Source organism: Oenanthe melanoleuca, chromosome 5 (assembly GCF_029582105.1).
Source record: "Oenanthe melanoleuca isolate GR-GAL-2019-014 chromosome 5, OMel1.0, whole genome shotgun sequence".
Lineage (NCBI taxonomy): Eukaryota > Metazoa > Chordata > Aves > Passeriformes > Muscicapidae > Oenanthe > Oenanthe melanoleuca.
Window position 1 is genome coordinate 12,078,005 of NC_079339.1, and position 21,827 is coordinate 12,099,831.

Consider the following 21,827-nt stretch of genomic DNA (forward strand, 5'->3'; position numbering starts at 1 on the left):
CACAGATCCTTTGTCCAGTGATTACAGCTTTAAAGGTATCTCATCCAGGAGGGAACACCTGAAGGCAGAGGAGAGAAGGGTGGCTTGGCTGCAAACAGAGAGAAGCTGCTCTTGGGTAAAGTGCACTCACTGCAGCAAACCTGTACGTGCTTCAAGATTTCACAGATGCTACTTCAAAGAAGAGATGGAAAAAGAAAGTTAAGTTTCTCTAAGACAGCTTTTTTTGGATGAAGTTTGGAGGACAGCCCCCATTTACTCATTGATGAAAGCATGTCCCAGAAAAATCAAGGCAGAGGAGTCTAAAAACCTTCAAAAACAAAGATCTAAGATCGAAACCCCCCAACACCATGACCCAGATGCACTGTCACAGCTTTTCAACACAGGCTAAAAAAAGGCAAAACCAGAAACAGCAGCTTCAAAAGAAAGTAAAAAACAACACTGATATCCAGAATAGAACAAAGATATAGATCAATAGGGAAAAGTTTCAAGCTGTCTCCAACAGTTGGAACAGCCTGAGAGCAGGTTTCCCAAAACATACTTCCAAATGCTGGTGGATAAAACTTCTGTCATTCATAGTGTGGTAATTACTGAGGTCAGGATGACTGCACTGAAGCACTCCAGGAAAGAAATAGAAAGTCTGGAGACAAAACAAAGAGAGGAAAGCAGAGAAAAACAATGAATGTATTGATGTCAGGGAGAGATGTGAGAAAGAAGGGATGACTTCACATCTGGTATTTTGCTGTGGCTTGTTGGTTTGTTGTCTTTTCGTAAAAACACATCTTTGTTCATGCATAGGTATAATGCAAAGATTACCCATTCCTTCTGTAAAACTTCCTGCTGCTCCTGAAGAAATCCTTCTGCACTAGCCATGAGAGCTAAACACAGACCAGTTATTCATGAAAAAACCTTGCAAAATTGTAGGGAACCGCTGATTCCTTGCACAGTTTTTCCAAATGTGGACTGCAGATTCCCATTCTGCAGTCCTTGCCCATATATTTGATTTCAAACTGGTCTTCTGGGCCTGTGGATTGACTGAATCCTGCACACTGTCCTAAATTGTGCCTTCAATTGAATTCAGCTACATGAATGGTATCAGAGCTCCCTTGAGCCTTCACAAGCACCATTTTGACCTTCAGTGGTCAAATTTGGGTGGTGTTGTTGAAGTTTAAGCCTTTGACAATCTGGTCACCAGCTGCTGTGAGTGCTAGGAAGGACTCAGGTGTTCCAGTTCATGAGAATGGCTCTACAGTCTTAGAGCAGCCAAAGACTATTCCCCATTTTCACCTTCCTATCATATTGACTCTTCTCTCTGAGCTTTCATTTCCACCTGGGAATAATGAGAAGCACTGGGTAAAACCTCCACTTGCAGATAGCACCAACATGAAGAGGTTCCAAGCATCTCCAAGAGCAAGGGCCTGCACAATTTCCAAAGAAAGCTGGGAGAAGGCAGAAAGAGTGCTGATAGGCATCAGCCCAGCTGCCAAAACCTGCACCAGCACTGAACACTGAAAGCTTGGAAGAGAACAAGTTTCACTCTGCCCTGGAAGATGAGCATTTCTGCACACCCAAGGACTGCAGGTACGATGTTCAAAAGGAAAAGAAACCAAACAGAAACTGAATATAAACTGTCCAATAAACAGCTTGTCACCAAGGACAGTAGGTGAAAGAGAAGCTTTTTTTTTTTACTCTAGAAGTCAGCCATCTGAATCCAGACTTCCTGAGTGTTTCTAGGATCATCAAAATATCCCCAGTTTTTGTTTAAATTGCTGCCTGTCCTGTGCTTCCAGCTGGCAATGTCCAGAGTGACCAGGGAATTACAACAGCACTAAAATGGGAGGAAGGCAAAGATGTGCACAAGATAAGGAAATGCCAAATGTGATCATTAAGAGACTTTTCCCATTGTTTCTGCTTCTCTTACACACACACTGGTCTAGGCTGGGGGAGGGAGTGGGGAGAAGCTTCCCCTTGGTTAAGAGAGGAGCTGAGGACTCCCTCACCTCCAGTTTTGCAGTCAAGTGACTGGACTCACTCCTGGCTGCACAAACTATCTGCAGGAGCAACCTGTGCAAATCCTGGGCAGCAAGCCCATGGGAATACCACAATCACAGGGCCAAATGCTGAGATACACAACAAATAAAAATACCTGCAAGCTGCACACCTGTGGCCATTGAGAAGGGACACAGGATTTCCCCCCTCATTTCCGTGGGGAAAAATCCATGCATGCATCTTACAGAATCCAAAGGCCAAACCCTTAGTTTAATTAGTTTAATTTCATAGATGATGCCTGGTTTCTTTCTAGACTATGAATACAATTGTATATATGGGAGGCAGCACCTGCTCATTTGGTCCTGTCCCTCTATTCCTACAATGCTGATCCATGGATGCCCACACAAGAGGGGTACCTGGGTGCTCTTTTTCACAAGAAAAAGATGTTTGCCTTCACACAGTGCTTGGTTGTTCACAGGGCTGTCCCACATCTCTGCCACAGAGCTGCCACCCTGAGAGCTGCTGGGACTCCTGTGGCCACTGCTGAGTGAGACCAAAGCTGGGACATGACCCAAAAGCAAACATCAGCCATCAGGGTTTGGGATAAAAGAGAGTGAGCTCCTTCTCCTGTCAGGAACCTGGGCACAAGATGGGTGTGGAAGGGCAAGCTCAGCTTGAGAGAGCAGCTCTGCACTGGTTTTCAGAAGAAGACTGTGAGTTAAAGCCATGATTCACTCCTCATGCTCACAGCACTGAAATATGTGTGTGTATATACATATAGTATAGAGTTGGATTTATTAGGAAAAATCCCCACATTGGAAAGCCAGCCACCAAAAAACCAGCCTGGGCACTGAAATGTTGTATTTATCCCCCCCAGATGATGTAGGACAGCCAAGCAGGGTGGACACACAAATGCAGAATGTTCCCAGGTGAAAGCTGATGAACACTCATCAGTGACTTCTCTGTCAGGGCCAAGAAGACTGAAAACTGGAGAAATAGAATACAATACGTAAGGTTAGATGACAATGTGATAGTACTGGGAGAAAACCTCCAAGAGGATTTTGTGTGAAATGTTTGGATTGTTAACTGCAGGGTAAGAATATTGAAATTGCTGTAAACTTGGGCTGCATGGGACAGACTGAGCTCTTCAGGGTCTCTCTGCTGCTCTATGAGGATGTGGCATCAGATGGAGAAGATCCTCTGCATGGGACAATGCAGCATAAAATCACAGCTTGTTGTATAACTCAGTTTTACATACACATAAACACATACACTTTTTTTAAAAGAAGATATTGTGCCATTGGCAGCACTGTATCTGTATTTTTACTGCTGAGACAGTGGGAATGCACAAAAAATGAGTGAAACTCTCTAGATGCACATATAAAACATATATACCCACGCATCCAGAGAGCGTGGGCAAGGCTGAATACCTGGTTAAGCACTGAAAAGCACTTCCAAGGGCTATTTCTCCAGAATATCATGGTGGCTTGTGGTAGTGACACAGCGAGATGCTTAACACTGCTTATGCTTAGCATTTCAGGTGTAACATTTACAGAGACAAGACAAAACAAAACAAAAAAAAAAAAAAAAAAAAAAGAAGAGTATGAAGTTTGTACCTTTATTTTTTTTTGATCCAGGCTTGAAGAACCTGTCAGTCACAGCTATGAATCACAAAAACAAAACTGATGCTGTACAATAAATTTCTGTTTCTGGGAAGAGGAAAAGCACTCATGCTGGTATGAAACACAGTGGGAATATTTCTACTGTCTCAATGAGACACCAAATTCAGCCCTCTCAGCTCTGTGGTACCCAGGCTTCTTGAAAGCATCACTCCTTAGGCACATCCTGGCTCCCTGCCACCTCCATGCCCCAAGCTTTGGTGTGTCTTTGTGGAAAGCCTTGAGCAGCAGCTCCTCCAGACACCTTTCAGAGTTCTGGGTGACTGCCGAGGTGATCAGTGCATCCAGAGCCCTGCTCAGAGGAGAGAGCATTTGGGAACATTTGCATTCAGGGCTGGAGCATTCAGGCCTGGCCAGCCCAGGGGTGAAAGTCCCACCGTGCTTTCCAAACCAGCACCTGCTAAACATCAGCGAACGCCGCTGCTGGAGTTCCCGGGAGCGCAGGCTGTCCCGAGACTGGAAAAGCAGCATCACTGAAGGGCTTTGCTTCCCTGAAGAGGGCTCGGTTTATATAAACCGAGCCTGATGCTTTTACAGCACCACGGAGGGGAAAAAACAAGAAAGCAACAAACGCAAACAAGAAAACAACAAACCCAACCGAGACAGACGGTACCTGTTGTAACTCCATCTACTGTAAGACATGTTCCTGTTGCTGCTGACACCGTCCATCTCCGGCTGGGCTACAGCGCTCCCGGCATGGCTCTGAGGGCAGGGCAGGGCAGGGCAGGGCGGGCGGTCACACACCTGGCACAGGGACAGGGACAGGGACAGCCACCCCCGGCCTGGCGCCGGCATTCACCGCCCGGCAGCGGCTTCCATGGAGCCCCGGCGGCTGGAGCGAACCACTGCCAGCGCCGAGGGAGGAGGAGGAGGGATGGAGAGAGGGGGAGGCTCCCGGTGTCCCCGCCGAGGGGCTGGATGCTGTGAGGAGACGCCAGGTAATAGGCTGGAGCGCGGCGCTAAGCCGCTTAAGGGATGTATATCCAGCGGGGAGAGCAGCGGCTGGAGCGCCTCCTGCCCGGCCACACGAGCCTTATTTATTTATTTATCCCGGTTGCCACAGATACGGGCCCGTGGCGCTGACATCAGCCGCCTCCCACCCAGCGCCGGGCCCCGGGCTCGCCGCGGGATCCCTTCCATGGATCCATCCCACGGCCGGGATCAGCGCCCTCCCTCAGGGCCGGGCCGGGCTGCGGGGCTGGGACGGGGCCCCGGGCTGCGGGGAAGGGCTGGGCACCCCTTCAGCCGCTGCTGCTGCACAGGGCATGGCCCCAGCTCACACCAGAGCAGGGATGGGGGAGTCAGCTCAGCCCGGGCAGGGATGGGGGTCTCAGCTCACCCCAGCTCAGGAATGGGGGTCCCAGCTCAGCCAGAGCAGGGATGGGGGTCCCAGCTCACCCCAGGGCAGAGATGAGGGTCCCAGCTCAGCCCAGGGACGGCACAGCCCTACATCCCTGAGCTGGGTGTAGGAGCAAAGGCCAAACCACCCCTCAAGGCTCCTGCACACATGTCCCTGCTGGGGACAGCAGTGTCCCATGGCAGGGCCTGCCCTTTGGGGCTCAGTTTTTCACCTCCATCCTCAGGGCCTGTGGTGCTCCCAGGTGCCCACATCTGCCCAGTGTTTGGGGATCAGCTCTGCTTCCCAGTGTCACACTGGGATTGTGAGGCGGCTGAGGTGAGTGGCTGTGCAGTGTCAGGCACAGAGACAGCAGGACCATGACCCCATCATCTCCTGCAACACCACAGCACATGGGGCTACCTAGGGGGACCTGGCCATTCCCAGGCCAAAGGAGATGCTGGCAGCAGTGCCAAGGCAGCACAGCCAGCCCCCAGGGCAGTGCAGGATATCTACAGACACACAGGGTTGGGGGCACTGCTCTCAAACCTCACCCAGACTGTCCCAACTCTTTGGCCTGTGCTAGCATCTTCTGGTTCCTTCTTTCACTGCTTGGCCAGCCAGGTGCCCAGCCCTGCCCTTTCTCATTTCATGAGAATATAAAAAAATTTAGAATAGAATAGAATAGAATAGAATAGAATAGAATAGAATAGAATAGAATAGAATAGAATAGAATAGAATAGAATAGAATAGAATAGAATAGAATAGAATAGAATAGAATAGAATAGAATAGAATAATCCAAAGGATACATAAATAAGGACTGGAAAGGACTTGGGTCAATCAGGCACAGTCAGTCATCTCACAAACCACTGTATCTGATGAGGGTTTCAGGCTGAAGCTCCAGAGGCTGCTAGTGAAGAATCCCCTAGAATTCCAGAAAGCAGATGAAAGTCCTGGAGTTCCACCCTGCTGACAGAGACTTCCCATTCCTAGTTCAAAGGTATTCAGGGACATCAGTTAGCCAGTTGTTCTTGCACCATTCAGTTCCTCCAGTTCAAGTAAATGAATGCCTGCCATCACTTTTTAAATTTCCAGTCTTTATTTTGAGGGTGAATAGACCAAACCCTCAATCCCTTTGCATCAGGACAGGCAGAATAACCCCAAGAGTTTTTTCTATATACCAGTTTTAACCCAAATCAAACCCTTCCTATATATTTGGCCATACTTCTTTTAAACAGGGAAAACATCAAATAGGGTTCCTTGGAATGGCAATTAAAATGCCCAGACCTGAGCCCTGCTCCTTGTAACTGCATATACCCTGCTGTTGATGGGATGTACAGACAGTGCTTTCCCATTTATCTCATTTATAATCCACGTTGAGTGACCTGAAACATCTGGAAAGCAGGGTTACTCACAGCCCATCTCCTCCACCTACCTGCTCTGCTCAAAATGAGACATTTGGAAATGGGCAAACAGAAACCATTCACTTGTCTATGAGATTACTCAAGCCAACATCTTCCACATGGGAGCAGCCAAAAATCATCCTGATGAGCTCCTGGAGCCCAGAGAAGCCTCTGTCAGAAACAAACCCCTCAAGGCACATCAATAAAAGCAAGAGCACAGGTTGGCTGCTCTCCTGCTCACGTGCCTCAGTCAAAGTGTAGCTCACTGGCACCTCAGGCTCCTTCTCAGTCATCCTGGACCAAAGCACTGAGCAGGAGAATGTCAGCCACGGTGGCTCATCCTGAAAGTGCAATCACAGCAGCATGCTGAGGCAGATGGTATGCAAAGATTTGGAGCTGACCCTGCTGAACCTCAGGGCAAGCACAGCCTCTCTGCATGGGTAACACATCAAAAACAACCCCCCCACAGAAACTTTGGCAGAGTAGTGCTTGGAGGACTTGACTGTGCCTCTCAGGGGACTGCTTCACACACGTCCACTCAGAAGAGGTGCACCAGAGCAGAAACAAGTGTGGCCTCCACTGCTCTGCTGCAGGCAAACATCAACTTGAGAGGCCTCAGAAAAACTGGGCAGCAGACTCAGCCTGCTGGGACACAGCTGTCTCCCTGCTTCCTGCAGTGGGTGGCATCTCCCTGAATGCAAAATATCCCCACCCTTCTGCTCAGGAGTCAATTCTTGTTTCACTAATTCAGAACAAATACTAATGACTGATGGTGAAGCTGTTGCCTTGTGATCAATTGTGAGCACCTCCAGGTCCTGCTGCTGGGCAGTGACTTTCCTCTGCAAGTGTCCCAGCTCTGCTGCCCCCTGGCCCACAGCCTGCATTGCTGACAATGTTCCTTCAAAGCTGAAATTTTCAGAAATGTTTTGGTGGCAAAGCTGGGACACTCATGTGCAAGGGGCATGACACAAATGAGATCTGTGCTGGAATTCAGTCAGAGACAGAAATGGTTTTCTTGCCATCGGTTCTGCTCCCAGTGCTTCAGGGCATGTGTCACCCATGTGTTTGAACACACACATCCAAAATTAGTCACATCTGCTCCCTGCTTCCAGAGGTTCCCTCTGACCACTGCAGATGCAGGGACATCTCAAAGCAAGCATGTTTAATCGGGGGGGAGCAAGGGGCTGGGCTTCTGGGTTGCAGCATATGAATGCTGGAGCAGCAATAACATTTCAGTTCTTCTTAAAAGCATTGAGAAGCTGCCCCACTGACTCCCCATCCCAGTGCCAGCTGGGAGAAAGACTGGAACTGATCGCTGAAAAGACACAAAATCTTCCTTGCTTCAGTGCTCAGAATACGGCAAATGACTTATCACCCAAATAAACGGGATCTGGAATACTGGCTTGAGCTGTTGAAGCAGCACAAAAATTAAACTGGCAGCAGGGCTGGAGCAAGCAGGCTGTTGCTGCATTTCCCCGCAGACAAATGGCAAAGTACCTGCTGAGTCACTGGATGGAGCCTAACGGGTTTAACAGTGGGAAGTCAAGAACGCAACCTAAACTCCACATTACATATTCTAGAAACACTCTGAGTTTTAAGCATGCCTTTCGGGCATGCCCACTCCGTGATTAAGTATATATACTGTACCAACAGGACCGACGCTGCCCCCACCACCCCAAACAATTGCTCAATGAGATTAGGAGTCCTTCAGCAGCGATAATTAGTGCTTACGCAAGCAGGGATTTCTCCAAGCCCTCGGGGCTGCTGCCTGGAGGTGAGGATGCTCCGGGTCTCCATAAAGTCCCTGCCCTGCTGCTTCGACAAAAAAGTTCTTCCTTGTCCTCCCGAGGGGCTGCCCGGGTTCAAAGAGGGCTCTGCAGTGAGGAGGAGGTGGGGCAGAGCAAGGACAGGGGAGATCTGGTCCCCTAAGCACCACTGCAAAGGGATTTTTCAGAATGCCACTGTCCCACGATGTGAGACTGCCTCCAGCTGGGGACAGCAGCAGGGTGACATCTGGGAGACACCAGCAGGAGAATATTGCAGCCCAGCCTGCAAAGCAGCTCCAGAGGGAGTCAGGCTGGCTTGAACAAAACACCCCAGCTCTCATTCAACAGCCACACAGGTTCTAAGACAGCTCCAGGAAAACCTGCAGGAAAACCAGTTACAAACACTTTCACACCTGGACAGTGCATTCCCCTGCAGAACAAACACCTGGGCCTTGCTTAGGAGGAGATTGGGGCCCACAGGAACAGCCCTGCAGAGCCTGCATCCCCATAGGAGCTCTGCTGCCTTACAGCAAGCATGAGATGCCTGTGAAAAAAAACACGACATAATTTGAAAATTAAAAATAGAAGACAACAGCACAAAAGGCTTGTGGAGCAGCTTGTTAAAATGAGGAGTAACATGCAGCAATGGGACAAGCAGTGGTGATTCCAGGACACCCAGCATCCATGCTGGGAACTGTAAGCCTTGGATGACATAATGCTTTTTGCAGGGGAACTCAGGAAGGAGGAGTGTGCCTTGGCATTACTCTGCCAAGGTAAAGCTTGTGAAAGTTGGGCTTAATGATTTTGCCTGGAAAGAGGGTATTTACATCCTTAAGAGCATCTGGCATAATTCTGTATTTCATCTTTCTTCCAAAGGACAATGCAGCTTCTAAAAATTCTCTCCAAGAGCCATTATGATTTTATGCTGCTCCTGATACAATAAACAACTTCATTTGTCAGGCTCCAGGCATTTTGCAAAGAAGCCAGCATAACAATTTAAATCTTGCAGAAAGGAACCTGAAGCAGCACAGCTTTCCTAGCAGCAACCAAGAAACCCTGGGAGACACCCACACTGGCCCTGCAGCCTCCACACAGCAATTCCCCCATTCCTACACAGCCACAGGATGACACAACCCTCTGGTAATCTACCTGGAAGTGTTTAGAAACCTGACCATACCATCCATGGTGGTTTTAAAGTCCCAGTCTTCACAAGTGTAAGAAACTGGCACTGTGTCCATGAGAGCTCAACTTCTTTCTTCTTTTTAAGAGCTGGAAAATACTATATTTACTATATATATATGTGATGTGTATGCTGTACTTGCTCTATAGAAAATACTACAATTACTAGAGCAGAGGAAGTCCACAGCAGCGTGGGTGCTGATCTGTATTTTTCTGTATGTTTTAGCAGGCTCAGTCTCCCTCATGGACCATATTGCTGAAAGGACAGCGTGGTAGTTTCATCCATCTGTGCAGTGTGATCTGCTAAAGCAATCTCTTAGTAATTCATTAGCTCTTTTCATCCTCAACTCCTCTCTGAAATATATCCTGATTTCCTACATGCACAGAAATGGTGCGACACAAAACATGTAAGGCTGTGCCATTGGATGAGTATAGTGGCCTTCTGTGAGGTATTGCTTTGTTAATCAATAAAAATAAAAAGCTGAAATATAAAGATTGCTCAGACAATTTGGAATTTCCCTTGTGTTAAAGAAGGCACAAAGCAGCTCTGGACAAGGATGCTCCAATCCACCAGGTTCCCCTCCTCTGGGACACCAGCAGCTCCCAGTGTGTCCCTCAGGTTGCAGCAGCTTGTGTCAGCCCTGAAGCCCCTCGGGAGTCACCTGGCAGTGCCACTCTTTGGGACATTCCAGTCCCCACCTGCTGGGGATTTTTATATTGCATTCATCCCTCTGGACTGGCATCCTCCTATCTGTGAAAGAAGTCCTGAGCTTTACCAACTGACATTCATGTTCAACAAAATCACAATAGTTGTTGGGTTTTTTTCCCAATTTATGTTGCAGGAGCAATAGCATCAGCCCCAGTACAGAACCAGGTGTTAGCAAAGGTGTTTTAAATCCCTGCTCTGCATTACATGTGTTGTTCCCATTCCTGTTCCTCCACAGTTCCTGCTGCCTTCAGCATTCAGAAGGAAACTCCTGATGCCTCTTTAGGTTGTGTCCTCACACACCATACCAACATTCCCAGATTTTTGCAGCTACCACAGACAGTGGACGAGCAGCCAGTCAGGCAGCCCTGTCCTGAACAAGGACTGACACTGACTGGCTTCTAATACAGAGATTTTAAACCATAGAATGGTTTGGGTTGGAAGGGAAATCAACGAGCATCCCATTCCAGCCCCCTGCCACAGGCAGTGACCCCTCCCACTAGACCAGGCTGCTCAAGGCCAGTCTGGCTTTGAACACTTCCAGGGAGGAGGCATCCACAACTTCCCTGGGCAACCCATTCCAGTGCCTCAACATCCTCACAGTAAAGAATTTCTTCCATAAGGCATTTTGATAGAGAAGGAATTCAGTACCAGGAAGATTCAAAAATGTTCCTCAGGCTTTAAAATCAGAATCTGGAAGAGGGGGGGGCAGAAACAGCAAAACATATAAAAATTCAATAAATTTACTCTTTTAAAAATTAATTTTTAAAGCTTATAAAATACATAATCATTGTGTAAATGTTACGAGAAATTTTGATTACTTCAGGTAAATGGAACATGAAACTATTTGAAATCTAGAGACATGCCCACATGCATCAGGCTGTCCCCTCTACTGGAAAGTGGGAACTTTGTCACCTCAGTGCAGTGACACAAGCCAAAAATGAGGTGGTGACCACATTTCAAAGGACAAAAAAACCCTGTCATTTTCAGTAGAGCAGGCAAAAAAGCACCAACAAATCTGCCTGCAGCTGTCAACCTTTTCACGTCTCAGGTTTGTGATAAACAGTGACAGATTTCACCCTGGAACACAGCAGTTATGCTTTCCAGGTTTTTAATGTTGTTCTGAAATAAATAATGTAATTGCCAGATATGGAAAAAAAAAAAGTCACTTGATCCTGCTCAGGCTGAGAAGAGTTTTGAATTACAAAATCCTTCACTAGAGCATAAAACCACAGCAGAGGTCTGCTCTTGTATAGGGCATTATTCCAGAGGATTCATGTATAGATATTAAAGTAGCAGAATCTTCTGGCAGGTGACCATTGGAAACCAAACTGCAAAAGCCTTGTAATGCATTTATTCCTCATTCACAGGCTACAGCCCATAATTAAAGAACAAAGCCCCTTGTCCTTCTGCACACAAGGTACAACACCTGTTTCATGGTTCACTTAAAATATCTGAGCCTGGCCTGCAAGACTTCACCATTTGTCTCCTTGACATCCCACTCCACAAGCTACTTCTTGCCCAGAAACAAGCACCTTCCCCACAATGGGAAGCAGCATTTAACAGATCCAAAAATATAACAGAGGTATCTGAATAACCCCCTAAAACACATCAGCTGCACAAGGCACTGCTCCTGTTTCTTCTCTCTGGATCTCTGATGAACTGGAGGCAGCAATGCAAGCCTGGCATGCCCTGGGCAGCCACCATGGTCCAGAGCACCCTTCCTGGCATGCACAAGTAAATCCAGGTAAATCACAGAGCTCTGCTAGAGTTCTAAGCTGCTTTAAAGAAAACTTCTGATTTTAAAAAGGTCTTTGCCTTTGTCCTTGTAAAATTCCACGGGCTCCTGCTGACCTGTTCCTCCAGCAGCCACATGCCCAAGCTCACCAGCTGGCTCTCCCCAATACGGCGTCACTTGCAAACACGTTAAGAGTGCACTGAGTTGTTTCCTCAGGCCATGGCAAAATGTCCAAGATGCCAGGTGAGATCCCTGCAGCATTTCTCTTGTCACCACACTCTGCCTGGAGGTCAGCCTGTTACACACTGAGGAGCACCACTCCCTCTGAGCCCAATCCATCAGTCAGTGCTTTACCCAGCCCACAACACCCTGAACCTTGGTATCAAAATAGGATAGCAAACAGTGCTGAAAGGCTTGCTGAGCTGAGGTAAAAACACACTGCTCTCTCACCACAAATTCAGTCACTTTGCCACAGAGGGCAGTCCTGGTGGTCAGGTGTCAGACTCCAGAAAATTCATACATTTATATAGACCATTCCCTACCACTTCCCTTTTATGTGCCCAGAAATATGTTCCTGGAGGACTCACTGTGTGACTTTCCACACACAGAAGCAAGGATGACTCCCTGCATTTCCCTATATTGGTTTCCAGACCTTGCCTGAAGAGGAGGCAACATTTGCCTTCTTCCAGCCACCAGGAATTTCCCTGCTCTCCATTCAAGATAGTCATGAAAGATATCCCAGCAGCCTTGTGAGGGCCTCAGCACATTCTCTCTCCCTCTTGGATGGGCTCCATCAGGTCCTGTGAATTTGTATGGGTCAAGCCTTCCTAAGTAACCCTGTCTTGATCCTTAGCCACTGTTCTTGCCTCTTCTCCTCATTCTACCTCCTCACATGGACCTTGGAAAGCAGGTTGCTCAAGAGGCAATGGAGGCTCTGGGTGTCTACTGTCACTAAATCACCCAGCAACAGCTCCCCATTTTCCTTGTCCAACACCTAATTCTTGAAAGGCAAACAGAGGGGAATGGTCTGGAACAGTCTGAGGAATATGCCACATTCAGTCCTAGATGAAGACATCAAATAGGAGTTGTAAGGGATTGCTCTGGTGCTACAAGTGGGAAACAGCTGTGTATCTCCTACTTCCACTCCAGAGCCCTTCAAGGACATTCATTACAAGTAATATTGCTGGAAAGAAGTAATCACAAAGCAGCTCCTGGCAGCAAGGGAAGAGCCCAAACCTCAGGACCTGGCAGTGACAGATGCCTTCCCAGATATCCTACAAACCCTAAAAATTTGCTATCAGTAATCATCATAGATCTATTATTTAGCTGAACACAAAGTGTTTATGCACAGCTTTCTGACTGCAAATTGTACATTGTTTGTTATTATTGTTACTAAACACAAGTATCACTCATTTTTGCTTTGCCTCTGATATTCCTGACACAGCTGGCAACTACAAAAGTTGGCAAACTGGAGAAATTAAGAATTTGGGCGATGTATTAGTTAGCACACTTTGAACATTTTAGACTTGAAGCATCCTTCCTGCTTTTCATATCAATTTCTTCAGAATCACCATTTATAAACCATTTTTTTTCCCCAGCTACTGAACATCCAGATTTTACAGAATCCATGGAAAATAATTACTCTGAAATAGCCCTGACACACAGCCCTGTTTACTACAGACCAACAGCTTTGTTATGGCTCCTGCTGTCTATTCCTACTGAGCAAGCACTTAACTCTGCACGGGGATCCTGGGGAACGCAGCATCTCCCAGCTGCATGTAGTGCTGCCCCTGGTGCCATCTCGTGGTGGTCTGCAGGAGATCTCAGGGCAGTCAGAGAAGTAACTGTGCTCTACTAGTCTTCAGTTCAGTTTCACTGGTGTGAAAACTGGGTTTAGCACACCCTAATCCAAGCCTTGGACTAAGAGAGGAATTATGAGGTTTAATCGCTGTCTTGAATTTTGGTGTTTGCACATTACTTGCTAATTTCTCCCTCTACAATATTTTCATATCAGAAGTATTTTTTAAAAATATACTAGCTTAAGAAGTGCTAATGTCACAACAAATAAATAAATCTCTCAAACCCTTAATAACTGAAGTCTTAAAAGTCTAGAACAGCAAGCAAGAAACAGAAAAATCTGAAACAGAAAGCAAGCCCAGCACAGACTCATGATGTTGTTCCTGAGTATTAAATTTTCCTTGTGGTTTAATCCCTTGCCTTTTCCACATCTGTGGTTTCTCATTTAAAGCTCTTTATCTTCCCAGCTAAAGGCTACTCCACCACCTAGCCTCATTTCTGCACCTCACCTGTTGCATGCAAGTGTTCCCATGGTCAGAGGTCTGCAAAAAAGATTTTTCCCAATGTTTTCTGGCCTTCCAACATGTGTATACAATGCTGGGATTGAGATCTCTATTTACCACCATGCAAAACCCAGAATTCACTTCAAGCCTGCAATTTTAACTTGAATTTACAGGTAAGAAGGCAGAAAAAGCCACACCTACAAGTGATGAGCAGTGCATTTACCACCCAGGATGCTCTGAGCAACAGCCCATCTTGGCAATTTAAGCCTTCATATTTTGGTAGACTGCTGCCCTGCTGTGGGTCACTGCAGAAACAAAGGAAACACTCTCATGCCCCCCTATATCCAGCTTGGTTGCTTTCCTAAATTCTGTTTGAGGTTTTTCTTTTATCATGAGGGTAAACAACTTCAAAATCTATGCCTAAATCAAGTGTAAACGTCCTGCACTTGATTTAATCAAGGCTCTGTTCAGCTTGAGCCTTTCCCAGCAATGAACTTCTAAAGAACAAGCACAGATAATTTTTGGCAGTGCTGGGCTTGTGTTAGCTAACTTCAAAAGTCTCCTGTTAGGAGTAAGTTCATCAAAGTCTTGTAACAAGATATGGCAAGGCCAGTCAGCAACTGCACTACACCAGGGGTGAAATCTTGTCACATTAGTGATTTCAGAAGAACATTAGCCAATGTTTTTCTTTGTATCCAGACTTGAACCTTATCAATGATGACTAACCACAAGGCCATGCATTTAAGTCAGAGTTTTCCTTGGCATTAGTGGGAGTTAACACCTTCCAAATATATTTTGCATTATTAAGCTTTTCACAACAGCTCATCTCCTGCTCCCATGAATAAAAAGGCTTTTGCCTATGAGCACATCAACCCCACTCCTCATCCAGTGGAGTAGCAGGTTCAGCAGTGTGAGATGCCAGGAAGAGGTGTTATTTTGTGCTTTGGAACTCAGATCCAGACCCTACAGAACAGGAGATCACTTCTGTGCACATTTTAAGCACTCTGGATTCCTGAACTGCAAGTTTAATAGATTTATGGATGTGGCCTTGAACTGAAGTAACTACAAATATCAGTGACAAATCTTAAAGCATTTCTTCTGCCAGAAAAGGTTTAAGAATCTCTCTTGGACTGTCAGCTAAACTCTTCCTACAGCAAGGTGGCAATGTTGTAAATTCACAACCAATCCAAGGCATATGGATCAGGACTACTACTGTTTAAAAGACTGACAAGGTCCACATTATATTTTTCAAGCCCTACACCAGGGGCCAGAAGCACCATTTTAACCATTACTTTCAGCTACAACAATTAGAAAAATAAATCATTGAAATACCTTCAGCTGTTTTGAACTCACAACCACCTAGGTCACCATTACAGGCCAAAAATCCTTATTACTTCTCTAAATATCTACTTCATGTCTGAAGAGTAGGATCCAAATTTAACAGGCAAAGGATCCTACATTTAACATCTCCTTATGGAGATGTCACAGTCTTGACAATAATTATAACATCAGAGATTTCTCTTAACATTCTCTCCAACAGAAGCCTTAAAAAGCAGATGCACATGTTTATTTAGTTAATAAACTCTGCACAGCAGCTGCTGGTGGTCCCAGGGTTGTTTATTTTGTTTGTAAGGTTCACCATGTTTACAACATGGCTCAGCAGGTGTAGGTTCCTTAGCACCAACCTCCTCAAAGTTATCCATCTCTAGAACCTTCTCTATCAGTTATGAGGAGCTGCATGTTAAAAAAAGCTTCTGTGTAACACTCTACTATTTAAAGCCATTCTACCATGAGTGAAAGGTCAAAAAAAAAAGGAAAAACATTATAAAAGCTAAAGATATGTTCACCTCACAAGTTCAGTCTCAGCACACATGCTGTAATCTGTTGTCTTAACTCATTCTAATGCCACACATTCAGTGATTGAACTCCAGAGAGCTTGACATAGCTAAGAAAACACGTGGTGTTTGCTGCAGGCTGTAATTTCTTACATTTGACTTGAAAAATGCAATGCATCTCCCAAATGTGTTTCCACTGTAACTTCTAGTTTGAATCTTGCACACACTCCTTCTAAGCAGCCTTTCATCAACCAATAAATCCACTGGGAGGGGAAGCTACCCACTCTCTCAAAGCTCCATTACACAAGCAGATCTAAATTACACTAAAAACTCCAACTGCTCTGCAATGCCTGGCAGTTGCCTGAATTCAAGGTTTAATGCCTTGCTGCTGTAAAGGTACCTGGAACTCGTTTCAGCCCTGTTTTCTCAGGAGACACTTCCAGATTTATGGCAGAGCACCTGACAGTGAGCACAGCCTGAAAACACAAGGATTGTTCATTGGACCACTGACTACACACTTCAAGCCAAAGCAAACATCAGCTTTTGTCATCTGTCACGACTTCAGTTGAAATGTTTCTTGAAAGTAAAGTTTCTTATTTCCAAGCTTGAGGAAAATGCTGTTGCAGACACATGTTGCTATTCCCTAGCCAGGTTCCATCATGCCCTTCTCCCCCCTACCCCCCCAAAAATGCAGGTTTTGGAAGAGATTCAGAAAGAGGCAGTGTGCTTACCCCCCGAAAATGGTTAGATCATCTTTAATTCTAGCACCTGAAGTTATACAAGGGTTTGCTTAATAATCAAGTTTCAAAGAACTGTTGGACACATTCAGTTAAGGTGACAACTGTGCAATACCACTCAGTATTTCAATATCAGGGACCATACTCTTGAATTGTTTAAACACAATCCACAGAACTCAAAATTAAACAACCATCCACAGTTTAACTAAACAATCAGTTAAAAGTCTTACAGTTTAATAATTCACATAATGGTCAGTCTTTAGTAAGGGATACTGAAATTCATTAAAACACAACACTAGATTTTACTCTATAGGTGTGCTGGGCAGGCACATAATTGGCCATTCTTGGGTATAACCAGGAGAGTAAGGAGAAATTTACCACAGTTTGGCAAATCCCACATTTTGTCAGTTAAAAGTGAACTGTGAGAATTAAATACTCATCTTTACATATACACAAGTTATGCTGTGAAAGCATATTTGCTTACAAACATATAAAAATACTTGTTAACTAGTTTGATAAGAAAATAATGTATAAAAGTATATAGCAAAAACATTTAATCATCTCTGACAATGGAAAGATCAAATTCGTTTTTATATCACATGAAACAAAAACAGCTACAATTTTAGTTTTCCTTAATCCCTTACCCAGAAATACAAAGGAAGACACAATTTGTTTCCAAACATAATGTGAAATTTCTTAATAAGCTGAAAATGCCTCAATCCAGAATGAGCTCAGGTATTTGGCCATATCCTAATAGTAGTAGTAATCATCCTGTAGCTGTTCTGGATTCAAAAAATAAATACAGTAGAATGTTTTGGCCACCGAAATAAAACTGCAGCATAAATGAGAGATGAAAATTTTTGCTGACAATGAAATTCAGTGTAGGTTTCTTAAGGCTAGCTGAATACTCAAGTCTAATTTAACTGAGGGCAGAAACAAAAAAAAACAAAAAGCCAATCCACCCCTTTTTTTAAAAAGTATTCTCTATACTCCAATATAGGTCTCTGTAATAGCTAATGAAATGTCAGAAGTAAAAATAAATTAATTCACAAGAGACAACTTATGCATGACTTCAACACCTCGTCCTACACGGTTTTGTTTCATCTCCTTTGCGAATAAAACTCCACAAGGTGCAAGCTCTGAAGGGACAGAAGGAAGGAACTGTGGTATTAGAGAAGCAGCCTTAGTGTTTTGGTTTGAAGTCTGCCCCAGGATGACCGAGTCTTCTTCAAGAACTATTCTGCCAGCTTCTTGGACTAAGGCTATTCTGGTGACCACTTTTAGGACATGCACATGTAAGGCTAGACCAATACCAGAAGTGATGTAAAATGATGGAAAGAAAAAAAAAAAAATGATCTGGCAGTTGATAGCTTGGTTCTTGGGATTCTCAGAAAATAACACAATGGCAGCCTTTCTTGTCTTTTTCTTTCCGTGTTGGCTCTGGTGAAGGAGGGCACTCTTGTTCCTGAAATTTCCTGGAAATAGGTATTTCAAGTTAAATTCATAGAATGATTTTCAGGTACAATAACACAACTACTATATTCTACACTTTCTTTTTATACTTTCATAGGGAATGCACTTCCTTTTTACATTCAAATTACTGATGAAATAAGTGAAATTACTGATGAAATAAGTGAAATTACTGATGAAATAAGTGATAGTTGTTGAGTTCACTTTTTGGATTTCTGCCTTTCAAGAAACCAAATTTTTTACCAGTCTCAGATGCAGTCTATCACATTTACTGACTGGGTGATCAATAAAATCTGGAAGATTCTCTTTCAGATATATATTTAATTAATGTAAACATTTTTCCTAATGCACCTGAGTGTTTTATAATGGAGATCACTGGCTAAAGCTTAGAGGTAACAGCAGGCAGAATCTTCCCAGCAATTTCCAACTGCAGCTATCCATTAATACATGGACATGAATTATCTCAATTACCATACCTTATAACTCTGACAAGTTCATGAAAAGCTTGGTCTACATTCAATCTGATTTTTGCTGAGGCTTCCATGTATACTACTTTAAGTTGTCGTGCCAGCTGCTGGCCTTCCTCTTGTGTCACCTGTAACAGAGAGCAGTCATTAATATCAAGGGTTGTATCAGCACACACTGCATGGGCATGCTAAGGATCCAACTCCCTCAAACAATAATGGTTATTTGGGCACAGAACAGTTTTCACCCTTTACATTATACAGCTGGGAAACGGACATTTTAAAAGGAAGTTTCTGCAATAGACAAAGAGCAGCTTTCCAAAGAATTCCCCTCACTCCAGGTGCCTTCACTTCAGTTCTGCATAAGAACATGTTTTCCTTGACAGGCAGACATTAGGCCTTTGCCCCTCCTCAAAGCAAGTGCTTCAGTCAGCATCTGCTGGATTACTAACAGAATTCTGAATATTATTACTAAATTTACCTTTGCATTGTCCCAGCTAAATCTAGATTAAAAAAAAAAAAAAAAAAAAAAAAAAATCATAAAAAAAGTCAGGCACAAGGCAAAGCCAAAGGAGCCCACTGTGTATTTTTGGATGAGGTGGAAAGCAGTGAGGTCAGAGAACAGAGGCCACCCTGAGTGGTGCAAGGCTCCAAGGGGAAGGTCACCCACAGGGCTGGGGAGGAAAGGGCAGCTTTCAGTGATAAAAGGAAGTACAGCAGATCTTGCCAAGACAATGCCTAATGGATGAAATGTCAAAGATTACACTGCTTTCACAGAAAAACATTAAACCAGCACGTAGAGGACTGACACAGGAACAAAAATAAGGAAAGTTTATTTTCAATTTAGTTTAATTCATTAAATTAAGAAGTGACACAGAAATGGAAATAGAAAAGTAGTGGCAGCATTCACCACAGTGCATGGTCTATAAGTACTTTTCAGCTTGCAAATTAGTTCCTTAACAGCTGCACAGTGGTTTAAGAGCCTTCATGCATGGCATCTCCACATGTTTGATTCCTCTGTCCTTAGCATCCCACTGGTGCTATATCCATACACTTCCTGCTGAAATCAGGGCTGCTCCCACTAAACCCTTGTGAAGCTCCACAAAATGCTCCCAGCACCCTGTGCCATTAGCTGGAGTAATTCAGGATGCATCTGCTGATCTCAAACACCCACAGCAACTCTGCATTCATTTCAGTGTTATCATCTTCAGCTGAAGCCAAAAAAGAAACCCTCAGAACCAACTCAACCCCAAGATCAACTGGAGCTGCCTTTTTAACTGCAGGGTGCACAAGGAGAACTGGAGCCTTCAATCCTCCTCTGCTGTTGGAAAACTGAATAATAATGAAGACCCCTGCTCCCCTAGCTAGAACAATTTCACTACAACCCTCCCCTCTGACCTCAGATATTGAAATATTCCAATTGCAAAGCTTATGAAGGCTGCACAAATATTTGTAGCTATTTTCTGGCACATCAATGACTGTAGAATCTCCTATTCCAGAACCTTCTGTACATCCCTACCTCAGACTAATAAGTTATAGCTACAACAACTCTAGCAAAACTAACTCCTTTTACTCTCCTTCATCCTTGCATAGCTTACTGCAGCCCCAGAAAGTGAGAGGCTGAAGTTCAACAAAAATAAATAATTGGCAAGTAATGTATAATTCTGAGAAGAAACTGAACTCACTCTTTAAACATCCATTTAAAGAATTTCTTTGATATTGTACCTAAAGCACATTACAGGTACAACTCAAACATTGTAATAAAGTTAAGCTACACTTCCACAGTAACCTGCATCTAAAACATTATAAACACACTAAAGTTCTTGTTGTATTTACTAAAATGTCTGTAACTGTTAAATTACAAAATAATCCTTTTTGTCAGTCTTATGAGTATATTGTCAACTTACTTATGGTCAATTTTAGTGGCCTCAAAGTCAGTTTAAAAAAACATTTGGTTTGGAAACACTATGGAAACATGTGCAGTGCCCAAAATGTAAATTAGAGGCCAGAACATACCAGTTCCATCTTCAAAGCTGAGGGAAATGTAAGTACAAACATAGAAATACTTGTAAATAAAACCATGAATTTTCATTTTTGTTGTCCCTTCTTGAGTACAACAACCCTGTAACATGACAGGTTTTCCAGGAAGTGTGATGGGATAGTTTATTTAACATCAACACCAAAATAAAAACTAAACCCTTTTTCTTCAAAGAAGCCTGGATGTTATTTTGACAGAAATAAAGAGAACCACAGATTTGATGGTAGTGACTGTGTGTACATCTGTGTGTGTTGGTTCTGCAGTTTTTAATGAGCTTAAGGCTGAATACAAATGAGAACCACTCATAATGTCATCCTTTCTGTTATAGGATATTTTACTTTTTGTTTCTGGATATCACTCATTCAGTGCTGTTCAGACAGTTAGTAAAAGTTTCTCACATAAAAACTCATTACAGAAGATGTGAGCCAGTCAAACATGGAATAGTTTATTCCCCACCTCCCTAAGTTAACATTCTTCTTCTGAAACAGTTTCCATTTGAGTACTTGAACAATAATCCTGTGAACACATGCCCTTCTCTCTTCACTATTGATATCTGTCAAAAATACATAATTTCTGAAGTTTCCATGCTTTCCTCCATCTTAACTCTACAAGGCTGCCTAACCTAACACTGCACCTGTATTTTGCCTGGACACTGACACAAGACTAAGGGACACACCATACAGGTAACAATTAAATGTTTCCTCAAGTTTGAGAGGAATCCATTTCTACCACTCTGTGGTCACCCTGCAGAGCTCCCAGCACAAAAACACTGCCCATTCCTGCCAAGAGCTCCACCACTCCTGAAGAGTGCATCTGTCATCCCAATTCTCCTGCAGGGGTAGCTCACTGTCCCCTAATCCCAGTTTGTGCACATTGTCAAATGTCACTTTGGCAGGTGGAAACTGTGGCTGTGAGCACTGACACACGTTCAGACTGTGATCATCACACAAGCCACAGGAGCACCAGGAGGTGCAACCTGTCTGTGGGCACAGAGGTGTCCCTGGACATCATCCCAACATCCACACTGCAAGAAGTCATTGCCACACTTTCATACAAGTGATAAGTAAAGAGTTAAGTCCCATGGACTTCTCTTTAAAACCTTGCTTTAAAGGTAACAGGCAGCAGAGATGATCTCAGCACTAGGTCACTGTGTTAGTTCAGTCATGATGCAAAAGCAAGAACTAACATT

The 21,827-nt window shown here is 44.3% G+C and overlaps 2 protein-coding genes across 4 annotated transcripts in view; both read right to left on the reverse strand.

Moving 5' to 3' along the window:
• Positions 1–4,669, reverse strand: part of TUB (TUB bipartite transcription factor) — a 137,424-nt gene extending 132,755 nt beyond the window's left edge. For all 3 annotated transcript variants that reach the window (XM_056493272.1, XM_056493269.1, XM_056493268.1), the window contains exon 1: positions 4,279–4,669. In XM_056493272.1, the coding sequence (XP_056349247.1) occupies positions 4,279–4,460 (182 nt within the window). In that variant the 5' untranslated portion in view covers positions 4,461–4,669. The remainder of the gene's footprint in view (positions 1–4,278) is intronic.
• Positions 4,670–16,668: 11,999 nt separating this feature from the next.
• The window catches only part of RRAS2 (RAS related 2), a 40,449-nt gene continuing 35,290 nt past the window's right edge, over positions 16,669–21,827 (reverse strand). Inside the window, exons 5-6 of the mRNA XM_056493092.1 lie at positions 18,613–18,731; positions 16,669–18,141 (exon numbers count right to left, since the gene is read on the reverse strand). Of these exons, the coding sequence (XP_056349067.1) occupies positions 18,054–18,141; positions 18,613–18,731 (207 nt within the window). The 3' untranslated portion in view covers positions 16,669–18,053. The remainder of the gene's footprint in view (positions 18,142–18,612; positions 18,732–21,827) is intronic.